General features: G+C 47.0%; 5 protein-coding genes across 6 annotated transcripts; 2 read left to right on the plus strand and 3 right to left on the minus strand.

The window, feature by feature from the left end:
* Nucleotides 1-2657: 2657 nt before the first annotated feature.
* Nucleotides 2658-3880, minus strand: LOC6528516 (mitochondrial dicarboxylate carrier). Of its 2 annotated transcripts, none has more exons than XM_002089526.4 (2): nucleotides 3386-3874; nucleotides 2658-3196 (listed from the first exon to the last, which is right to left on the minus strand). In XM_002089526.4, the coding sequence occupies exons 1-2, from the start codon at nucleotides 3796-3798 to the stop codon at nucleotides 2746-2748; spliced, it is 864 nt and encodes a 287-aa protein (XP_002089562.1). In that variant the 5' UTR covers nucleotides 3799-3874; the 3' UTR covers nucleotides 2658-2745. The 2 variants fall into 2 exon arrangements, with proteins under 2 accessions (XP_002089562.1, XP_039226312.1); XM_039370378.2 differs by having other exon boundaries at nucleotides 3003-3196; nucleotides 3390-3880.
* Nucleotides 3881-4227: 347 nt separating this feature from the next.
* LOC6528517 (hairy/enhancer-of-split related with YRPW motif protein) lies at nucleotides 4228-8830 on the minus strand. Its single transcript, XM_002089527.3, has 3 exons — nucleotides 6479-8830; nucleotides 5953-6167; nucleotides 4228-5279 (listed from the first exon to the last, which is right to left on the minus strand). Exons 1-3 carry the CDS (start codon nucleotides 6736-6738, stop codon nucleotides 4462-4464), a joined length of 1293 nt encoding a protein of 430 aa, XP_002089563.1. The 5' UTR covers nucleotides 6739-8830; the 3' UTR covers nucleotides 4228-4461.
* A 972-nt stretch (nucleotides 8831-9802) lies between these two features.
* LOC6528518 (probable E3 ubiquitin-protein ligase bre1) lies at nucleotides 9803-11313 on the minus strand. The gene is made up of 2 exons (XM_002089528.3): nucleotides 11096-11313; nucleotides 9803-10929 (listed from the first exon to the last, which is right to left on the minus strand). Exons 1-2 carry the CDS (start codon nucleotides 11135-11137, stop codon nucleotides 10054-10056), a joined length of 918 nt encoding a protein of 305 aa, XP_002089564.1. The 5' UTR covers nucleotides 11138-11313; the 3' UTR covers nucleotides 9803-10053.
* A 2438-nt stretch (nucleotides 11314-13751) lies between these two features.
* On the plus strand, nucleotides 13752-15630 carry LOC6528519 (ornithine decarboxylase 1). The gene is made up of 6 exons (XM_002089529.4): nucleotides 13752-14046; nucleotides 14380-14537; nucleotides 14592-14889; nucleotides 14942-15190; nucleotides 15320-15388; nucleotides 15448-15630. The coding sequence occupies exons 1-6, from the start codon at nucleotides 13777-13779 to the stop codon at nucleotides 15586-15588; spliced, it is 1185 nt and encodes a 394-aa protein (XP_002089565.1). The 5' UTR covers nucleotides 13752-13776; the 3' UTR covers nucleotides 15589-15630.
* A 512-nt stretch (nucleotides 15631-16142) lies between these two features.
* Nucleotides 16143-18025, plus strand: LOC6528520 (ornithine decarboxylase 2). The gene is made up of 6 exons (XM_002089530.3): nucleotides 16143-16449; nucleotides 16623-16780; nucleotides 16840-17137; nucleotides 17197-17445; nucleotides 17688-17756; nucleotides 17820-18025. The coding sequence occupies exons 1-6, from the start codon at nucleotides 16180-16182 to the stop codon at nucleotides 17958-17960; spliced, it is 1185 nt and encodes a 394-aa protein (XP_002089566.1). The 5' UTR covers nucleotides 16143-16179; the 3' UTR covers nucleotides 17961-18025.
* Nucleotides 18026-18110: the final 85 nt, after the last annotated feature.

Below are 18110 nucleotides of genomic sequence, written 5' to 3' on the forward strand. Positions count from 1 at the left end.
TTAATTAGGTTTGAGCATTTTTTGTAGTTTTTCTGTTTACCTGGAAAAGGAATTGAATTTTAAGAAAAACATTTTTTGATCAAACGTTATCTTAGTAACTCAATAAAATTTTGAAAGTCAAATATATAAATATTTGTATAAGCAACATGTAATCACAGTGACCGATAGTCCACATAGTGACGAAGAGTACCATGGGAGTGTGCGAGAGCTACATAGCAAATAACAATCTACCAAGCAAATTGGAAAAAGAAATAAATTTTTCATTCAACAAAATAAATAATAAATCGTAGTAGGCCAGAAATACTAATCAATAAATAGGATGTTTTGCTTAATTCAGATACTTCACATACAAAATGGGGCCTACAAACATTCTAGCGAGTATTAGGAAGACCTGTGTTGATACCACTTACATCTCGGATTAGGAGCCGGCATTCTCGCGAATCCAATAATTAGCTTTCTGGTCCACATTTCCCTGATTCAGTGTTCTTCAGATCGCTTTCCCTAGGGCATTTTCGCGTTACATCACACGTAGTGGGGGCATCAATGCCCCAAAGTACCAGAACCAGACACAAACGAATCGAATGGGATGCAACTTAAACTTCTGCCGGGAAACTAGCAACAAACAAGCAACTATTGATTTTGGACAATCAATAATTAAACAGAATTAAAGTTCACACGACGAGAAAGAGCGAGCACTAAATAATAATAGCAAACACTCTCCTTATGGTCGCATGCGTGTGTGAGTGAGAGCGGCAGATCTGATGTGCTAGCTATTTTTAAACCCCTAGAACATTGGCCAAACTTGAGATAGATTCGAGTGGGTTGGGACCAGAACCAGAGGTGAGGAGGAAAACGCATTTTCGGGCTCAGTGGTTGCATTCAAATCGAATTTATTGAGCTTTATTTATGGGTTATGTATTTTTGATTAACTTCTCATATGGGAACAAAATGAATGGATCATAAATCCCTTTCAAGTGCATTCCCATTTACATTCCATCCACATGTGCATAAATTATATACGACGCCAACAAGTGCCCGAATCAGGGTTTTTATACCCGTTATTATTGTGTTTAACACGGAAAACCATTCAGAAATGTCGCGAAATATTCCACTTAATTGACTCGAACCGCAATAAAAACGGAATCATCTCACTCTCGATGACACCACACACGACTAAAATGATGATAATAATGATATGCAACCACCCCTCCACGGGCTGCGTCCTTCCGATCCTGTCGCTGTGCTGGTAATCCGAGGAATGAAGTCCCGACCGACCAGCCCGATGCCTTTTGTAGTCACCGTAGTAGAGTCGAGCGATGAAACCACCCCGCATCGATATCACAAGTTCGTTTCCCTGTCCCAGATCCGAATGATTGTCTCTAATTGGAAGTTTTGACGTGTGTATTATGTTGAAGGCGATGGTGTTGACGCCGATCTCTGGGTCGAACCACCCCTATGGGGCATACTGCATTCGCATATTGTAATCCTTGGTGGGTGGTGGTTAGCTCACCGCGTGGGAAGTCAAAGCTCAGGGGTCTCTCACATGGCTGAGAACGTGGTAGGTCCCGAGTCGTTTATATGTGTTTAACCGGCAAAAAGAAATTAATGCGCAAAAGATTGTTTCTTGTTTTCTGTCAGGGGTGGTTCGGAATGTTCCCACATTCCACAGGCGGCAATTTCGCCCGGTTGCCCGGTTTCAATGTAATTTCGGTTCAAGTGATTTTTTGCCGTGGGCCAAGTGGTTTTATTACAAGTAGTTATATTGTGTTTAATTAAATTAAACTATGCGCTCGGGTAATGGGTCCTGTGGGATCCGCGGGAAATATTTCAAATGTCTATCTCTAGTCTTAAGCATGAGAATAGAAAAATGCACTTAATATATTGTAATTATGTGTTATTTAATTATTTTTGGTTAAAAGGTTTCTAGACTAGGTTTACTCACACACTTAAGATTGCACAGCTTTTATCAATTTCTCATTCTAATGCTTGTAAGTTTACCATTTTAGGATTGCGTTGTTTTTATCAGTTTCTCCTTCTAATTGTGGCATAATTAAAACTTCCATTAAGACACAACCGAATATTCCCATTAAAATCACCCTTTAAACAACATGTTGAGCAGTTTAGGTACCTAGTCCCTAGAAACACATTTGGCTTACAAAAGAACCCTAAACTAAACTAAACTAATATGTCATTGCATATTACAATTTTTTAACCCTGCTACCTTTGTGACACAGTTTCCCTTTGAAGGATTATGTTTCTGGAGCAGGGACAAGATACTGGGCGCGCCAGGTTTCCAGTTTTTCTCGATAATTTCCCGTTTCCCGTGCGGCTGCGGCTTAGAACTTGGAGTTCTGGGTTGCGACCCTTGCACCTTGCTAACCCCGCTCCCTAATTGCGAGCAGCGTGTGTGCAGCCGGCTTAGCTAACCGCCGCGGATTGGGTGCTCACGTGGTTAGTGGGTATGCAAATTTCATAAACCGTGAGCGGCTTTCGTTGACCCCCAGAGCTCGCTGACCAGCGGTTAGTGGTTAGTGGTTACTGGTTAGTGGTTAGCGGGCAGTGGTCAGTGGTCCGCGATCCGAAGGTCCAGCGGTCCAGCATTGCTAATGAGCACAGTGGCTGCCGATTAGGTCCGGATTATTTCCGATTCAATGGTCTTTTACGAAAGATTCTTTATTCCTTAATCACGAGTATAAAATATAATTTAAGTAGATATTCGAAATGGATATAGATTTGGGAGCATCACTATTTCTCAGGCGGTAGATATCCAAATCGCATTCGCGCCTGCTCGTACAAAACGAAGGTAATGATCGTATTGGGACTAACCCGTATCAGGGCCGGAATAAATCCCTTGTAGAACGCCAAGGGACCCTGCCTGGCGATACTGAGAAAGGCCCCTCCAAGCCCGGAGAACTCCCCCGGCTTGGCGTTCATAAACGTGGTCTTGATCACATCGAGCGGTTGCGTTATCACCACAGCAATGCATCCAGCTATCGTGGAAGTGGCAAAGTGCAGTGGAACTCCTTCGGCTGCCCCGGTTGCGGTCCTGAGCATCTGCTTCACCTGGTCGTAAGCCGCATTCGTTCCGATGGTCAGCAGTACTGCTCTGGAAACAGCTGGCAATGAGCCGCGAAAGAGACTGGACACCCCCTCCTCTTTGTAGATGCGGAAAAGGCCGTCGAAAACGTGCTTGTAGCTGCGGAATTCGGCTTAATTATATTGTCTATATGTGGAGAGGGAAGGAGTGCTGCAATCGTGATTCGCAATTTAAATATTTTCAAAACAAACTAATAGCAAACCAAACCAGCACGTGGACATGAAGACGGACAAACGGACGGACAAAGCTTGGGAGATTTCTAGCAAAGGAGACCGTGGTAGTACTTACTTACGTCGCTTCTCCTCCGGCAATTTAATGTCGTTCTGGAGTCGCACTGTGACCACGTCCCCGGGCACGCCCACAATCCCACCCACGAGTCCTGCAAAGGTGGCCAGCGCCATCTTGGAAGTTACGTTTTTGGTGTCGACGTAATCCTTTCCAGCCTCGTACAAGGCAAATCGGGTGGTGGTGTAGGTCAGCTGCCGGAACCAGGATGCCGAAATGCCACTATAAAAGCCCAGCAAGCCGTTCCGCTGGAGTATGCTTTTAAGGATCTCCCCCACGGGCTTCTGGTTCGTTTGTGTTTGGGTCTGCAGCTGCACCTTGATGAGATCCAGCGGATGGGTAACGGTCACTGCGATTGCCGCACAAACCCCACCAAACCACCAACGCGGGAGGCGCCTCGAACTGTCTTCTCCCATAGATTGAAGTCAATAAATTCTTTAAATAATTTTTTGTTTGTTTTTTAGAAAACTTATACTAACTGACGTGTAATACTTATAAGGAGTGTTCACATTTTGCTACGCATAATGCAGCTGTGAACAGTGAACGGCAGTCCACGTAGTGACAATGCGCACCTCAATAATGTACGATAAAGTTAATATGTGATCTGATCATCGGAAAATAATATTAATCAAAGTTTTCGCAATATACAAAAGTATGCGTCATTAATAACGAAATTATTTAATGCTGGTCGTCGCTAGTTGTTTTTTCATTTTTGTTTGATATTAATAGTTTTTTAATTTATAATAACCGTATTTGAGTTATTTTTATACCGCGTGTTTTTGATGCGTGAATGATGTGAACCCCTTTCCCTGATAAAAATATCAATTAATGACCGCGATTCAACATTTTCTCTTACAAACTCATGCGTTTATTTACAATAGACTCACAAAATGTTCCAAACTATAGGTATCATTATGAATAACTTAAGTTTATATGCTAACGGCACTAGCTAATCTCACTGCGTTGTTTCTCTGGTTGTTCTCTGTTTTTTCTCTGTGTAGGATGCGAAACTTAAGACTATCACACTTGGTCTGCTCTGACTAGACGTTGAAATATTCCTTCTTAGGCAAACTTTCCAATCAATAGGCCATCTCGGCACCCCAAGGACGATAGGGCTTGGCTCCGTTGGGAGTGGCATACTGTAGGACGCTGGAGTTGTTGTAATCCTGGCCTGGCAGTCCACTGACCGGGTACTGAGGAGCGGCACTATAGCTGAGGCTCTCGGAACCCAAGGCCGCCGGGCGATTGCTGTTGGTGAGTTCTATGTAGGTGGGCACCTGCTGCTCGGGATGCACTGCGCTGTGGTCGTGGGTGTAGTGTTGCTGCTGCTGCTGCTGCGCCGGTTGAGGTGTTGTCTGCGTCCGTTGCTGTTGCTGCTGATGCTGCTGCTGGTGTTGCTGTTGCTGCTGTTGCTGCTGTTGCTGCTGCTGCTGCTGCTGCTGTTGCTGGCTGCTGCTCTCAGAGTGGAGATCATGGCTGGGCAGCGATTCGTTTACGGCAGTTCCACTAGTCCGCGAGACACTGGTGCGTCCTCCCAGTTGCTGAGCCTGCTGCGAGGGCGAGGCGCTCAAAGTGGGGTAGCTGGATACATAGGCACCCGGGTTCGCTGGCGCCGCATAGCTCTGGTAGGGAGCAGCTGCACAGTTGGGTTGGTAACCGGAGGAGCTGGGAGCAGCCGGTGTCCAGCCGCCCGGACTGGCGCAGCTCTTTGCCGAGAGTTCGCGCTGCTGCACAAAGTACTGGAGGTGAGACATCAGGCGCAGGCGCAGAGGATCCTGGATGTCCATGCCCTCGATGGTGACTAGATAGCGGGCCACTTCGGCGGCGCACTCGCGGAACCCGATGATGTGGTAGTCCATGGCCACTCGCTGCGGATCGTAGCTCAGCGAGTCGAGAGCTGCAACAAGATAAGAGGAGGTGGAGAAAGTCAATAAGCTGTCTAATCCCAGTTCAGGCAAACAATTAAAATAGCTGTTCCCACGCGACGAGCATAAAGAACAACCCCAAAACCCATGTCCTTCGGCGGGATGGCTCGTTGTGAGGTGGTTATCAGGGGGTGAAAGCCCGCTCCTGGCTACAACTTTGCCATCGTGGTAGTGCCGCTTCCGAGCGTGGGAAGCCCCGAGATTCGAGATTCACTTGAGCGCTAGGGTGGTGGTGGTGGTCCTGTTTTGCTTATGGCAATCATATTTTTCCCACCATGCGACCCTGTGCGGGACAACAGGTCAGGATTGTTTACCCAGATTTGTGATAATTTGCCGCATATTGTATTTAATTTCGTGCCTTAATTGTTTCCCACAGCGGGTTCTGCTTGGGGATTCTGGTTGCAGTTTTCCGATCGAATGCTTTTTTTACTGGGATTGTAGTTCATATGTCAGTGGGAGAGGAGTGATTTGAACTGGCGAAATACAAAATGTCCTTAATATTTCCAAACCCGATGTGTCATATGACCTAATTCCGCTTTTAACTTTAGTTCTAGCTGACTATTGACTTCCAGCTAACCAAGTCGCTCACTACTCACTACCCGCTCACTAATTTGAAGGTAGCTCAAGTTGGCGAAGTACACTTACTTTTGGACTGCAAGCTCTTGAGGTGCTCCACGGTCAGCTGGAGGATTTCGGCCTTCTCCAACTTGGCGGATCCCTGCTTCTCATAGGCGGAGGGCACCAGGCGCTTGAGTTCGGTAAGTGAGGAGTTGATCCGATCCCGCCGCTTCTTCTCGATCACTCCTCGTCGCTTTTTGCGGCTCATTAGTTGGCAGCTGCCCGGCTCACTGGGCGAGATTCTAAAAGCACAAAGGTTTTCTATTAGGTATGGATTGAAAGTAAGGATGGATTATAATATATCTTCTTTTAAGCGTGTGCTATCTAACACTCAATGGTGCTCCTAACTGCATAGCTATGAAAATCATAGAGTTACTGAACCATTTTAAAATCTATTTATTCTTGGGCTGATTAGAGTTATCCATTATTTTGATGCACTAAATCGCACAGTTTTTTAGAATTGTTCCTTTGCAAGAAAACTCCTAAGCTTCTTTAGAGAAACTCTTCATGCACTAAATTGAAAACACTTTTGTAAGAAGTCGGGAATACGCACTGTTCTTTAGAGGACTCCTCGGAGTAAAGATCGTCGCAGTCGCTCTCGGAGAGCGTCCGCTTCAGGCTGCCAATCCCGTGGCTGTGGCTCTGGCTGTGCCCATGGCTGTGGTTGCTGTGGGCGCTGTGGTGGCTCTGCGGCGGCGGCACCCAGTGGCTTTGGGGTGTTGTGACGCTGGCGCCGGGCATGACCACTCCGGGTCCGGCGGCGTAGCCCCAGTGGTGTAGCGACGGCGCGTTCACGTGCATGTTGTGATCCATTGTGTGTGGTGACTCGCAGTGTTTACTCGCTGCTCCTGCGCACTTGACACTGGTGTGTTGCTGTAGCAGTTGTCGCTGGGCGAGTGTTGCGCGTTGCGTGTTGCTAGTGTTGCGAGTGGCACTGGCAGCAAGTTGCAGATGCAGTAGGCGACCGGGCTGGCGGAGCTAGTTTGAGCACGTGACTTATCGTGTGCGCGAACGGCGTTCGACTGATTCTGCAGCACACGTCGAGCGGACGACCTGCCCTCCGCTGCCGCCGCTCAACCCCTTTTTACCGCCTGCGGCAGCCGTCCAATAAGATGCAGCAGCAACCACCCCCTGGCAACGCGTAGCGCGTGCTGGCCGAGATTGGGGTAGGAAACGGGGAATAAACATATTCGCCGCACGGCGATCGCCGCCAAGTGAGCAAGGGTGTGTGCGACAAGGAGCGGCAAGCCGGCAAATGAGCAAGCCTCTGTCATCGATTCATCCGATTGTATCGCCCGAGCATCTGATACAGCCTTTCAGCAGCATCTAAAGCATTTATGTATCTAAAGCATCTGCAGCACGGCCTCTAATCGGCGCCGTGGGCGACAAACTGGCGACGTCCGCCGTCCGTCTGTCCACTTGTTCGCTGCTGGAGCGGCTGCACCCGACCATGGAACTCAAACTGGAGCACGCGCCGGTCGTGTGGCATTGCCCGGCATTGCGTGGCGCCGGGAAAGCCCCAACAAGTGCAACAGCCGTCGTTGACCTCTATCTGAGCAGTGGGACGCGTGCTGGTGGGTGGCCCACACAATTCTAGGTCAGTGCCGCCGGCTCAAGGTTGCGGCATCAGGAATCCGGAACAGGAACGGGAGCATCGGCAGGTGCAGGTGCCGAGATAATGGCGACGACGACGGCAGGTGACCAAGGTTGACTAAGAAATTGCCCGAGGTAAACTCGAGTTGTTTATCTAGAGCTATGCTTATGCGCAAATAATACCCTTTTATATTTTTGGGAGCTTTAGTGTTAAATCCCAAGCATCATTGTAGAAAATCGCAAAATGAATATAAGTTAAATTAACTGCGACGTTAAAAACCCAAATTTTTTTGTCATTCCTTACGTAAAAGCAGACGTGATCCTTGGAGGTACTTCAATTCTTTATCTATTAAACTCTCTAGCCCATTAAACTTTTAGTTGCGCATGATATGATCCATTCTAAACTGTGTTTGCTTAAGAGGTTAGACTCGTTAATTCTAAAACGCCAATATTTGTATACCCTTTCGAGTCGATCTGGCCTTGTCCGACTGTCCGTCCGTATGAACGCAGAGATCTTGGGATCAGGAAGAGATGTAAACGCAGCGCTGGATCGCCACAGAAGATTTCCATGTCCACTGTAATGCTCACAAACCGAGCTAAAGTGTCATACTTTGAAAAATTTTTAGATTTTGTTTAGAAAAATGTCTTGAGATTTTTGATTTTACTATTTGCTTGGCCAATTTTAATAGCTATACCCAGTACTCCTACAAGCTGAGTAATAGGTATCTGATAATCGACGAAATGGACTGTCGCGGTTCCTCTTATACTATAGCGTATCCTCCTATTTATAAAATAGAGGAAATGGTTATCATAACCCTAAACTGTGGAACCATCTAAATACTTTGATAATACTCTCTGCTATATCTCTCTCCGCTATCTCAAAAAATGACTCGCAAAGTTTGTGGCCAGATGCTTGATATTATTATTAATTCCAATGTTACTTATAAATTTGTATATAATAAATAATTGCCAATATATTATATCATCTCAAGATTGCACGCCTATTACTACTGAAAGCTAGAAGTAGATTAAAAGTGATTAAAATACAAATACAAAACAAGACATAACGCTATAGTCGAGTTCCCCGACTATCTGATACCCGTTACACAGCTATTGGAGAGTCTTCGACACTGACAGTTTTGGCGGTTTGTGGGCGTTAGAGTGGTCGTGGCAAAGAGCTTTTTGTGCAAATCGATAGAAATTTACAAGACCAATATAAAAATGAATAAATATCATAACATTTTTGGAAAGTGTGGGCGTTAGAGTGGACGTGGCAACAAACTTGTGCTGCGTCTATGTCCCTGGAGTCTGTATGCTTAATCTCAACTTTGTAGCTTTTGTAGTTCCTGAGATCTCAGCGTTCATACGGACGGACAGACGGACGGACATGGCCAGATCGATCCTTCTGCCTGTTACATACTTTTCAACGAATCTAGTATACCCTTTTAATCTACGAGTAACGTGTATTAAAACCATCTACGCAAATATTGCTGATCTATGGCTGAAGTGGTATGATAGAACTATCCCAAACTACATTTGATATCTGTGCCTTCAGATATCGGGATACTATTGCATCGTTTTTACATTAGAATAATTCAAACAAGAGAAAATGTGTGAATTATTATATTACAAAGTAAGGCATCTGTGGATAGCTGTGTAAACATGTTCAGTACAAGCCCATTAGTCCTGCGTCTCTAAAAGTATCTAAGTATCTCACATTGCCAAGCTCTATGTGTTCTTGCCGGTTAAAGAAACTGGAAAGATCATTATTTTTTCTCCCCCACAAATTTCTTTAGTGTAGCATTTTTGCTATTTTCTCGATTAATCAGGCCTTGGTTACAATGGCGCCCATATCAATTTCAAAAAAGTACATCAAAATCGAAAATTATAAAAAGTGCTTTTCATTTGATTCGGCATGCTGTCGCTCAGGTTTTGACCGCGGCAAGCAGCAAAGTGGAAATGCCTAATGGCCAATGCCAGTGGTAGTGCCAGCGTGGGACAAACTCGCTCCGAGTTGCCGGAACCCACCCCGAATCAAGTGGATAAATAGTGCCGGGCTGAAGCGGTGTAGCGACAAGGCGGCAAGTTGCACCACCGACGCGGCGACGGGACGAACCCACGAAATCGCAGCCGTGGCTCGTGGGAAAGCCAAAGGTCTACGGATTCTCACGAGCGTCCAGCACGTGCGGGTCGTGCGCCGGAATGGATCGATGGATGGATGGGTGGGTGGTCGACGAACTTACTCCCTCCCACAGGGCAAAGGGCAATCGCATACGCATTCGCATTTACGTTCGCATTCTGAAGTGCATTACTCAAGGTATGGAGCCAAAGGAGCGCCGCACACACAAACACACTTTATTGTTAATGGATATTCTCGAAAACAACTTTCTATAATGAAAATTGCGGTCTGCCGACGCCGACTCAAATACTCGATTACATATATAAATGTAGGTAATTCTCACAAGACTGGTTTTCGTGCTCTATCGCTGGACGCAAAGTGGAGGTTACAAAGCCGCTGAGTGTCCGTTTCCGGACTCAGAAGCTCCTAAGGCAAAGATTGCAGTTGTTTCCGGCTACTGCGTTGTCGTGTCGGTGCAGCTCCAGGCTGAGGGGCTCCGTGTCGTCCACCCAGGTCTCTAGGGTGCAGGAGCTGGACTGGTGGCTGGACTTTTGGGACTGGGAGAGGGATCTGGTGGCCACCGCCGCCTGCCGCCACCTGGCGTCGAAGTCATCCCAGCGATCGCAGGTGTCGTCATCCAGCGAGTTCCCGTTGATGTCCCACTTAACAATGGGGAAGTCGTCGTGCGGCGGCTCCATGATCACCACGCTGTGGTAGTTGCCCTCCAGCTTGGAGCCCAGGCTGATGCTGCAGGGATGGTAGCGACTGGGCGTGGGAATCCTCTGCTGCACTTGCTGTTTCCTCGGAGTTGCCTGCTGCTGCACTTGCTGTTTTCGCGGGGTGGCCTGCTGCTGCGCTGGCTGCTCCTCCTTCTGCTCCGCCTTTTGCTCCTCCTTCTGCTCCTCCAGCTGCAGATCCAGGCTGGAGTTGGAGGGCGTGTGCCGCAGGTAGCGGACATTCGCCTTGTACTTCACCCGCTCGAACTCAATGGTCGTTGGCGGGGTGGCCAACACCTCGTAGTTGCCGCAGCTCATCAAGTATTTGAAGCGCAGATCATGCTTGGCTGCGGGCTGAAGCTCCTCCTCCTCCTCCTTGGCCAAGTCCAGGGCCTGGTTGCACTCACTCAGCTGCAGCTCCTCGTAGATAGCCTCCGTCACCGGGCAATTGCTGTTTACATCCAGCTCCAGATCGCGCTGCAGATTCAACTCCTCCTCCACATCCTCGTCGTCCCCGTCCTCCTCGTCCAGCCGCTGGACAAAGAGTTGCTTTGAAGTCGATATCTTGCGCAGGAACTGCAAGGACACAAATCGATACGCATAAACATAGCGGGCAACGCGGCGTATGATTAACGTGCCAAAAGCACTGGCATGCAAACTTAACTGACTATTTTCATGCGGCGCTGGTGGCCATCGATTTCCTATAGATTGCCACCCACTCGGGCGCCACACGAGGACTCACCTTCAGACAGGACTTCCTGGTGCGCCTCAGCAAATGCGACATGCTGGCGATGTCTTTGTGTCGCCGCCGCTTTATCCTCCCTAAGTGAATGCTGCAATTACAGTGGCTATTGTTGCCCTGCCATCGGAGTTGCGCCCGTCAGCCGGGGCATGTGCCTCATCACCGCTGCAGCCCGTTGGGCTATCCAAACAAAACTGAACGAGGAAGCGCCGCGGCGAACCCTCGCAGGTGGAGCAAGGACCTCCCATGCCGCGCTCCTGCCAAATGACTCATCCTCGCGGCAGCGGCTCGAAACACGCAGAGAAATGAAAGTACTTTTAAGTTTTATTCAAGTGATTTAAGTGTTGCAAGAAGTTAAGGAAGTCCTTGATTGTAAAGGATTCATCTTTCGATTAGCCCAAACTTGGGTTTCAATCGTGCCTGCTTCTACTTACCTAGATGTAGATAACGAAATATTTCTGAAATATTCTGAATACTATTGCCCGTTTTCGCACAGTGCACTGGGGAGCAGTGCACGCGCCAGCTGAGAGCCTCTGTCCGCACAGGCGCAGTGTGATCCTGGCGCACAGATTGGGAATCTCGAGTGGGTCGTCGCTAATGCGGTAATGGCCCGGCTAAGCGCCCCCTCCAGAGTCCCCTCCAGAGCCCCTGAAGCGACGGCCCTCGAATGGCCAGCCGGTCAAGTGCCTGGGGTGCTCCGAAGGACCAAAGGTGAGTCCGGCTCCCTGATTATTTCGGTGCGTGTGCCGATGGGGGCGCCAACTTGGCGCTGCCTTCCGTGGCAGGTTTGTTATGAAACTATTTGGAGGAGAGCAGGAGAGGGTCGCCGCTGAACTTGCGGGAGGCGTTCATGTAACTATGGGAATTTGTATACCACGCGAATTGCGTTATAAATAGTGGGCCAATGCCATGAATGCTGAAGTGGAAGGGAATTCTCCTGCGAACAGCAAATATATGGTGGAGAAACAACCTCAAAATAACTTCTTGTTTGCTTTCTGACACCTATTAAACAAAACAGCGCACTTTGGGTTTGAAAACAACTGCAGGTGGGGCTTAGAGTCTGATCAAAAAAATATGAAATATTTTACTTCTCAGGAAAACTGATCGCGGTAAAATGTGCGTCCACTTTTATAAATCCGCTCAGGGCCTTTGGGTAATGATTTCTGAAGCTAACACCGATTAATGCTAATCTCTTTTATGAAAAAGAGTATTTTGCTTGGCTTATCACTGGACTCATACAAATTTGAGTAATCAACTTGTTGCCCAGACAAAACCGAGTATGGTGACCCCAATTCTTTCTTTGCATTTGCTGAAATCTGATAATTTCAGGGGCGCATACTTTAATACAAAGGGTTTTCAAAAGGCAAAAAAGAGTTTTCTTATGTTTCCCATTTGACTTTCCCATCGACGAGCGTAGTTGCAATGGATACATTCGAATCAATTGCCATGGGAAATGGTGGGACTGGCGGCTGAACTAATGACATTCGCATGTAAATTTCCTGCAATTTGGGCGAATGATTTAAACGCATTTAGTTGTAAAAAAGGCGAAACCAGTTTTACAATTCAGCATGGTACGAGTGGCTGGCATTCCGATTCCTATTCCTATTCCTATTCCGAATTCGAATTTTTTTGGTGAGCACTTTTCGGCCTGTCGTCGATTTGTCACATCACTCAAAGTGGGCCTCAAAGAGTGCCTGCTGTGGTTTCGGGTTAGTTTTGAATCGCATCGGAGCGGAGCTGGAAAACGAATTCGAATTCAAGTGAATGATGACACTCGCAGCAAATTGCAATCAAATCGCAATGATTCGGGTGAACGCGGATCACCTCGATTTTTGAGCATGACAAGATATGTTTCGCGGCCATCGCTCAATACTCGGAACTTTTTGACAGTTATCATTCCGGAGAATCCAACTCCTTTCGCTGGGAAGATCTTCGCCGATGGCCAAAGGGTGTGCGAAAAAATATTGATGGGTTTGCCCAATTAAAGGTTGATTGATAGGACACTCCAGCGGGAAGGGCCACTGCCATTGCCAATTGCCAGTATCGATTACGAAAGTTTGATTTTAATTTTTAATTGCCAGTTCGGACGCAGTCGAGGGTTGCTAAATTGGCCGGGACACAGACCACAACAACCCTCCTTTTTCCGCCGTCGCGCACACTTCTATTATTACTACTATTATTATTACCATTGTCATTGCCGTGGAATTTCCTAGGGGTGTGTAGGGGTTTGATGCGATCCATATCCATATACGATTTCGAACCAAAGGCGGTGTGAAGTGTCCGCGGGGCAAGGGCAAGTGTCGATTATGCGCGACTCGATGGCCACTCGGGCAGTTGCGTTCAAAATTTACATTTTATTACTTTTACATGCCCGTGCAGCCGGGCAGGGGCATTAAAATTATTTACGATGCCAAATATTGTTGGTTGTAAATAACGCGTTCTGGCAAATATCGCTGCTCTGGAGCGGAGAGACGGGAGAGGGGAGTGTGACGTCCAATCGCTTGACCTTTGCCGCTAATTAGAGCCTCATTGTTTCCCGCCGAGAGGAACGTTTTCGGAGCGTGTTCCTAAATGTTTCGCAAGTCTGTTGCGATTCAAACCCAAGTCGTTGACTGATAACAGCTATAGTATATGGCTTTAGTGCGAGTGCCCCACTTCTGATCAGTTGTGATCTTTTCGAGATGGCGGCCGGTTACCCAGAAGTCCAGTTCTACGAGCGCGAGCTCAACATCCGCCGGGTGATCGAGGAGTGCGATCTGCAGCACCTGGACCAGGCCCTCAACATCTGCGACCTGTCCAGCGTGGAGCGCAAGCTGCGCCTCTGGCAGCGGCTCCTGCCCAGGATTAAGCCCTTCTACGCCGTCAAGTGCAATGACGATCCCGTGGTGGTCAGGTTGCTGGCCGAGCTGGGTGCCGGATTCGACTGCGCCTCCAAGAACGAAGTCAAGCTGGTGGGTGGACTCGTTATTCTACTGCAAGTGCCAAACAACAACAAACAACAAATGATCTAAGGAATTAGGTTTTTGGTGCCACACATATATGTATATATTATTGTACATTGTATTGTACATTATTGTGAGTGACTGAACGTCTTTGTAGTGAACGACTGCGTCTTATCAATTCCTCAATGTTTTTATTAGTTTTTAAAGCGATTAGCTCGTGTTATTCTAGATTCAGACAAAAGTTAAGTTACTTTACAGACTTCCATTATTTTTTAATCAGACATAGTTCATATAGTTTATTCCCGGACTTTCAGTTTTTTTAAATATTGATTTAATTGAAAGGTCTTGGGCTTCGGTGTCCAACCCGAGCGTATTATCTTCGCCAATCCCTGTCGCCCCGTCAGCCATCTGGAGTACGCCAAGGAGCACCAGGTGTCCAACGGAACGGTGGACAATGAGTTCGAGGTGTACAAGCTGCACACGCACTACCCCAACTCCAAGTAGGTGCATGACTCCGGGAACGATCATTGGTATACATTTCCATTTTAATCCAGCCTGATCGTGAGATTCAAGAGCGAGGCAAAGGAGGCGCAGTGCCCACTGGGCGACAAGTTTGGCTGTGATGCGGATGTGGATGCCGCGGCCCTGATGCTGCTGGCCAAATCCTTGGACCTGAAGGTGACCGGCACCAGTTTCCACGTGGGCTCCGGGTGCAGTGAGCTGGAGGCCTACGATCGGGCCATCAAGAAGGCCAAGAACCTCTTCAAGTTCGGCGCCCTTCTGGGCTATGACATGGACCTGCTGGACATAGGCGGTGGGTTCCCCGGCAGCGATGACGGAAAGTTTGAGAAGGTAAGTAAGCTGAGGTTTTTGAAGAAATGGCCTCTATAGGAAACTTTTACAGATAGCCGAGAGTGTGAATACCTCGGTGCAGCGTCATTTCCCCAACGAACGCGTTCACATAATCGCCGAACCAGGACGCTTCTTTGTGGCAGCAGCTTGCACCTTGGTGTGCAAGATCCACGCCAAGCGGGAGATCAGGAATGAAGCTGGGAAGCTGGACACCGTGATGTACTACCTGAATGATGGCGTCTATGGGTCCTTCAACTGCATTCTGTACGACCACCAAGTGGTGACAGCAGAGCATTATCTGGTGAGAATGCCCGACATTACTAATGCATACTAATTACATATGTATACATTCACCTATTACATGTTTTTTATATTTAATTGAATTGAACCATGTTTTCTTTTTAAATCTAAACCACTTTTTATCCCACAGGACAATGCAGACTCTTTGCCCCAGTTAAAGTCCTTGATTTGGGGGCCAAGTTGTGACGCCCTAGATAAGGTGAGTTAAATGTTGTCCTCAACCTGGCAAAACCAAGTAATGTGTGCCCCTGTCCTCAGATTTCGGAGGACCTGCACTTGCCCAACCTAAACCGAGGAGATCTTTTGGGATTCCGGAACATGGGAGCCTACACAATGCCCATTGCCAGTGCATTTAATGGATTCGAGGTGCCAAAGACGCTGTATTTCCAAGCGATATGACTAAAACACTTACTCAATCCAATAAAACCAGCATCTTGTGGACTCACTTGTTTACTTGCTTGCAGCTTTCAAATGTAGTGGACTTGGGTTTATAAAAGACACTCTTTGGGTATTTATTCTCCAAATATTTGGGATCTTACAGGTGTCGGTAATGTTGCTGTGAAAGCAAGTATATCAGTTCTAGCTTTGCGCTTATACTTTCAAGTCACACACATCGCATATTTTGAAAGCGATGTCAGCTGAACAATGGAAAAGTGCCAAATACGATATAAAGGCTCATAATGCTTCTAGATACAGAGTATTCTAAATTCGAATATTATTTGATACAGAGTATAGATACAGAGTATTTTAAATTCGAATATTATTTGAGCTCTATCTTCTGAAAGAATTAATTTTCGAAAACTCTTGGCTTGTAGCATAATTTTTGGATGCGCAGACTTCAAATGAACCGAAAAACAATTCAGCAATGTCCACAGTCGTTATGGTTTGGGTACAAATAATGTTTTTGTCGGTCGCAAATAGATAATCCTAAAGCTTGGACCTTTTGGGATGTACACACATCACCTCTCTATCATTGTCAGTCTAATCGAGATGGTGAACGGAGGCACGCGAATTCAATACTACGAGAAAGACCTCGACATCCGCAGGGTTATCGAGCAGGCGGACTTACAAAATCTGGACCAGGCCCTCAACATCTGTGACTTGTCCAGTCTGGAGCGGAAGTTGCGCCTGTGGCACAAACTCATGCCCAGGATTGAGCCCCACTATGCTGTCAAGTGCAACGACGATCCGGTGGTGGTCAAGTTTCTAGCGGATCTCGGAACTGGATTCGACTGCGCCTCCAAAAACGAACTCAAACTGGTAGGTACAGATGTGTGTGATCGATCGAGTATTCAATTTTAAAATTGATTTGCCAAATAAACACATTTCAAGGTTACACGGTCAAAATTACAATTATTATTATTTTGAAGAGAATAGGTTTAGGCCCATTTCCCATTTCCTATTTCATTATTATGATCGAGGTACTTATTTAGGTTCTAGGATTTGGCGTTTCGCCTGAGCGCATTATCTTCGCACATCCCTGTCGTCCTGCCAGCCACTTGAAGTACGCCAAGGAGCAGCAGGTGGTCAACGGCACGGTGGATAACGAGTACGAGGTTTACAAGCTGAAGAAACACTATCCAGGCTCCAAGTAAGTACATACGAATGTGAGCTTCTGGTAGCTTAGAGATATGTGTTTCTTATTTCCAGCCTTATAGTCAGGTTCAAAAGTGAGGCCAAGAAGGCGCTGTGCCCGTTGGGCGACAAGTATGGATGCGATGCGGAGTCGGATGCCGCAGCCCTGATGCTTCTTGCCAAGGCCTTGGATCTGAAGGTGACCGGTACCAGTTTCCACGTGGGCTCCGGATGCAGCGAGGTGGAGGCCTACGATCGTGCCATCGAGAGGGCGGAAAGCATATTTAAGGTCGGCGAGTTCGTAGGTCACAAGATGGAGATGTTGGATATCGGCGGTGGCTTTCCTGGCATTGATGACGACATGTTCGAGAAAGTGGGTGCAGAAATGGTCTATGTTTCAGGCTATTATTGAATGGCACATATTTCTCATAGATAGCACAGGCTGTAAACACGTCGCTGGATCTCTGTTTCCCCGATGAGCGTGTCCGAATAATTTCCGAGCCTGGACGCTTCTTTGTGGAGGCCGCCTACACACTGATCTGCAAGGTGCATGCCAAGCGGGAAGTCCGCGGCAAGGATGGCAAGCTGGACACTATGATGTACTACCTGAATGATGGCATCTTCGGAGCGTTCGCGGCTATGTTTTACTACCCTGAGGAGTTGACCCCCGTGCTTTACTTGGTAGGAAAACAAGCCTTTAACCTTTCCCACAAATAATACAAGATTCTATATTTTTCTCCCATTTCGGAGATGTTGTATCAACTATAAAGAATGAGCAAAGGAGATAGGGATTCTACCCATAGATCCACGATTTTCCACGATCCTGATAACTTTTTAACGAGTCGTTAAACAGTATTTGAAGTTTACCTTGGATTTTAGTAGCTTAAGTAGTAATTATCTAACATATTGTTCTCCAATTCCAGGATGATGCCGAGAGCTTGCCAAAGCTTAAATCTGTAATTTGGGGACCCAGCTGCGATGCTTTGGATAAGGTAAGCTAATTTTAAAAGACAATAGAAAAGGCAATAGCATGATTTGCTTCTCTTCACCTTCAGATTTTGGGCGACCTGCTATTGCCCAACTTGAACCCGGGCGACCTTTTGGGCTTTCACAACATGGGGGCCTACACCATGCCCATTGCCAGCCCCTTCAATGGATTCGATGTGCCCGAGACCAGGTACTTCAAGGCAAAGTAACTCTACAGTACTCCAAGAGCACTACTTGTTATGTTCAACTTATAATTAAATACGAATTTTCAAAACTGTTCCTGGATTCAAGTATGCAATCAGCATTACAGCGATTGCGTAAATAAGTTATTGGTGTTTTTCGCGACAAAGAAATCACAA

Source organism: Drosophila yakuba, chromosome 2L, assembly GCF_016746365.2.
Source record: "Drosophila yakuba strain Tai18E2 chromosome 2L, Prin_Dyak_Tai18E2_2.1, whole genome shotgun sequence".
In the NCBI taxonomy this organism is placed as follows: Eukaryota; Metazoa; Arthropoda; class Insecta; order Diptera; family Drosophilidae; genus Drosophila; species Drosophila yakuba.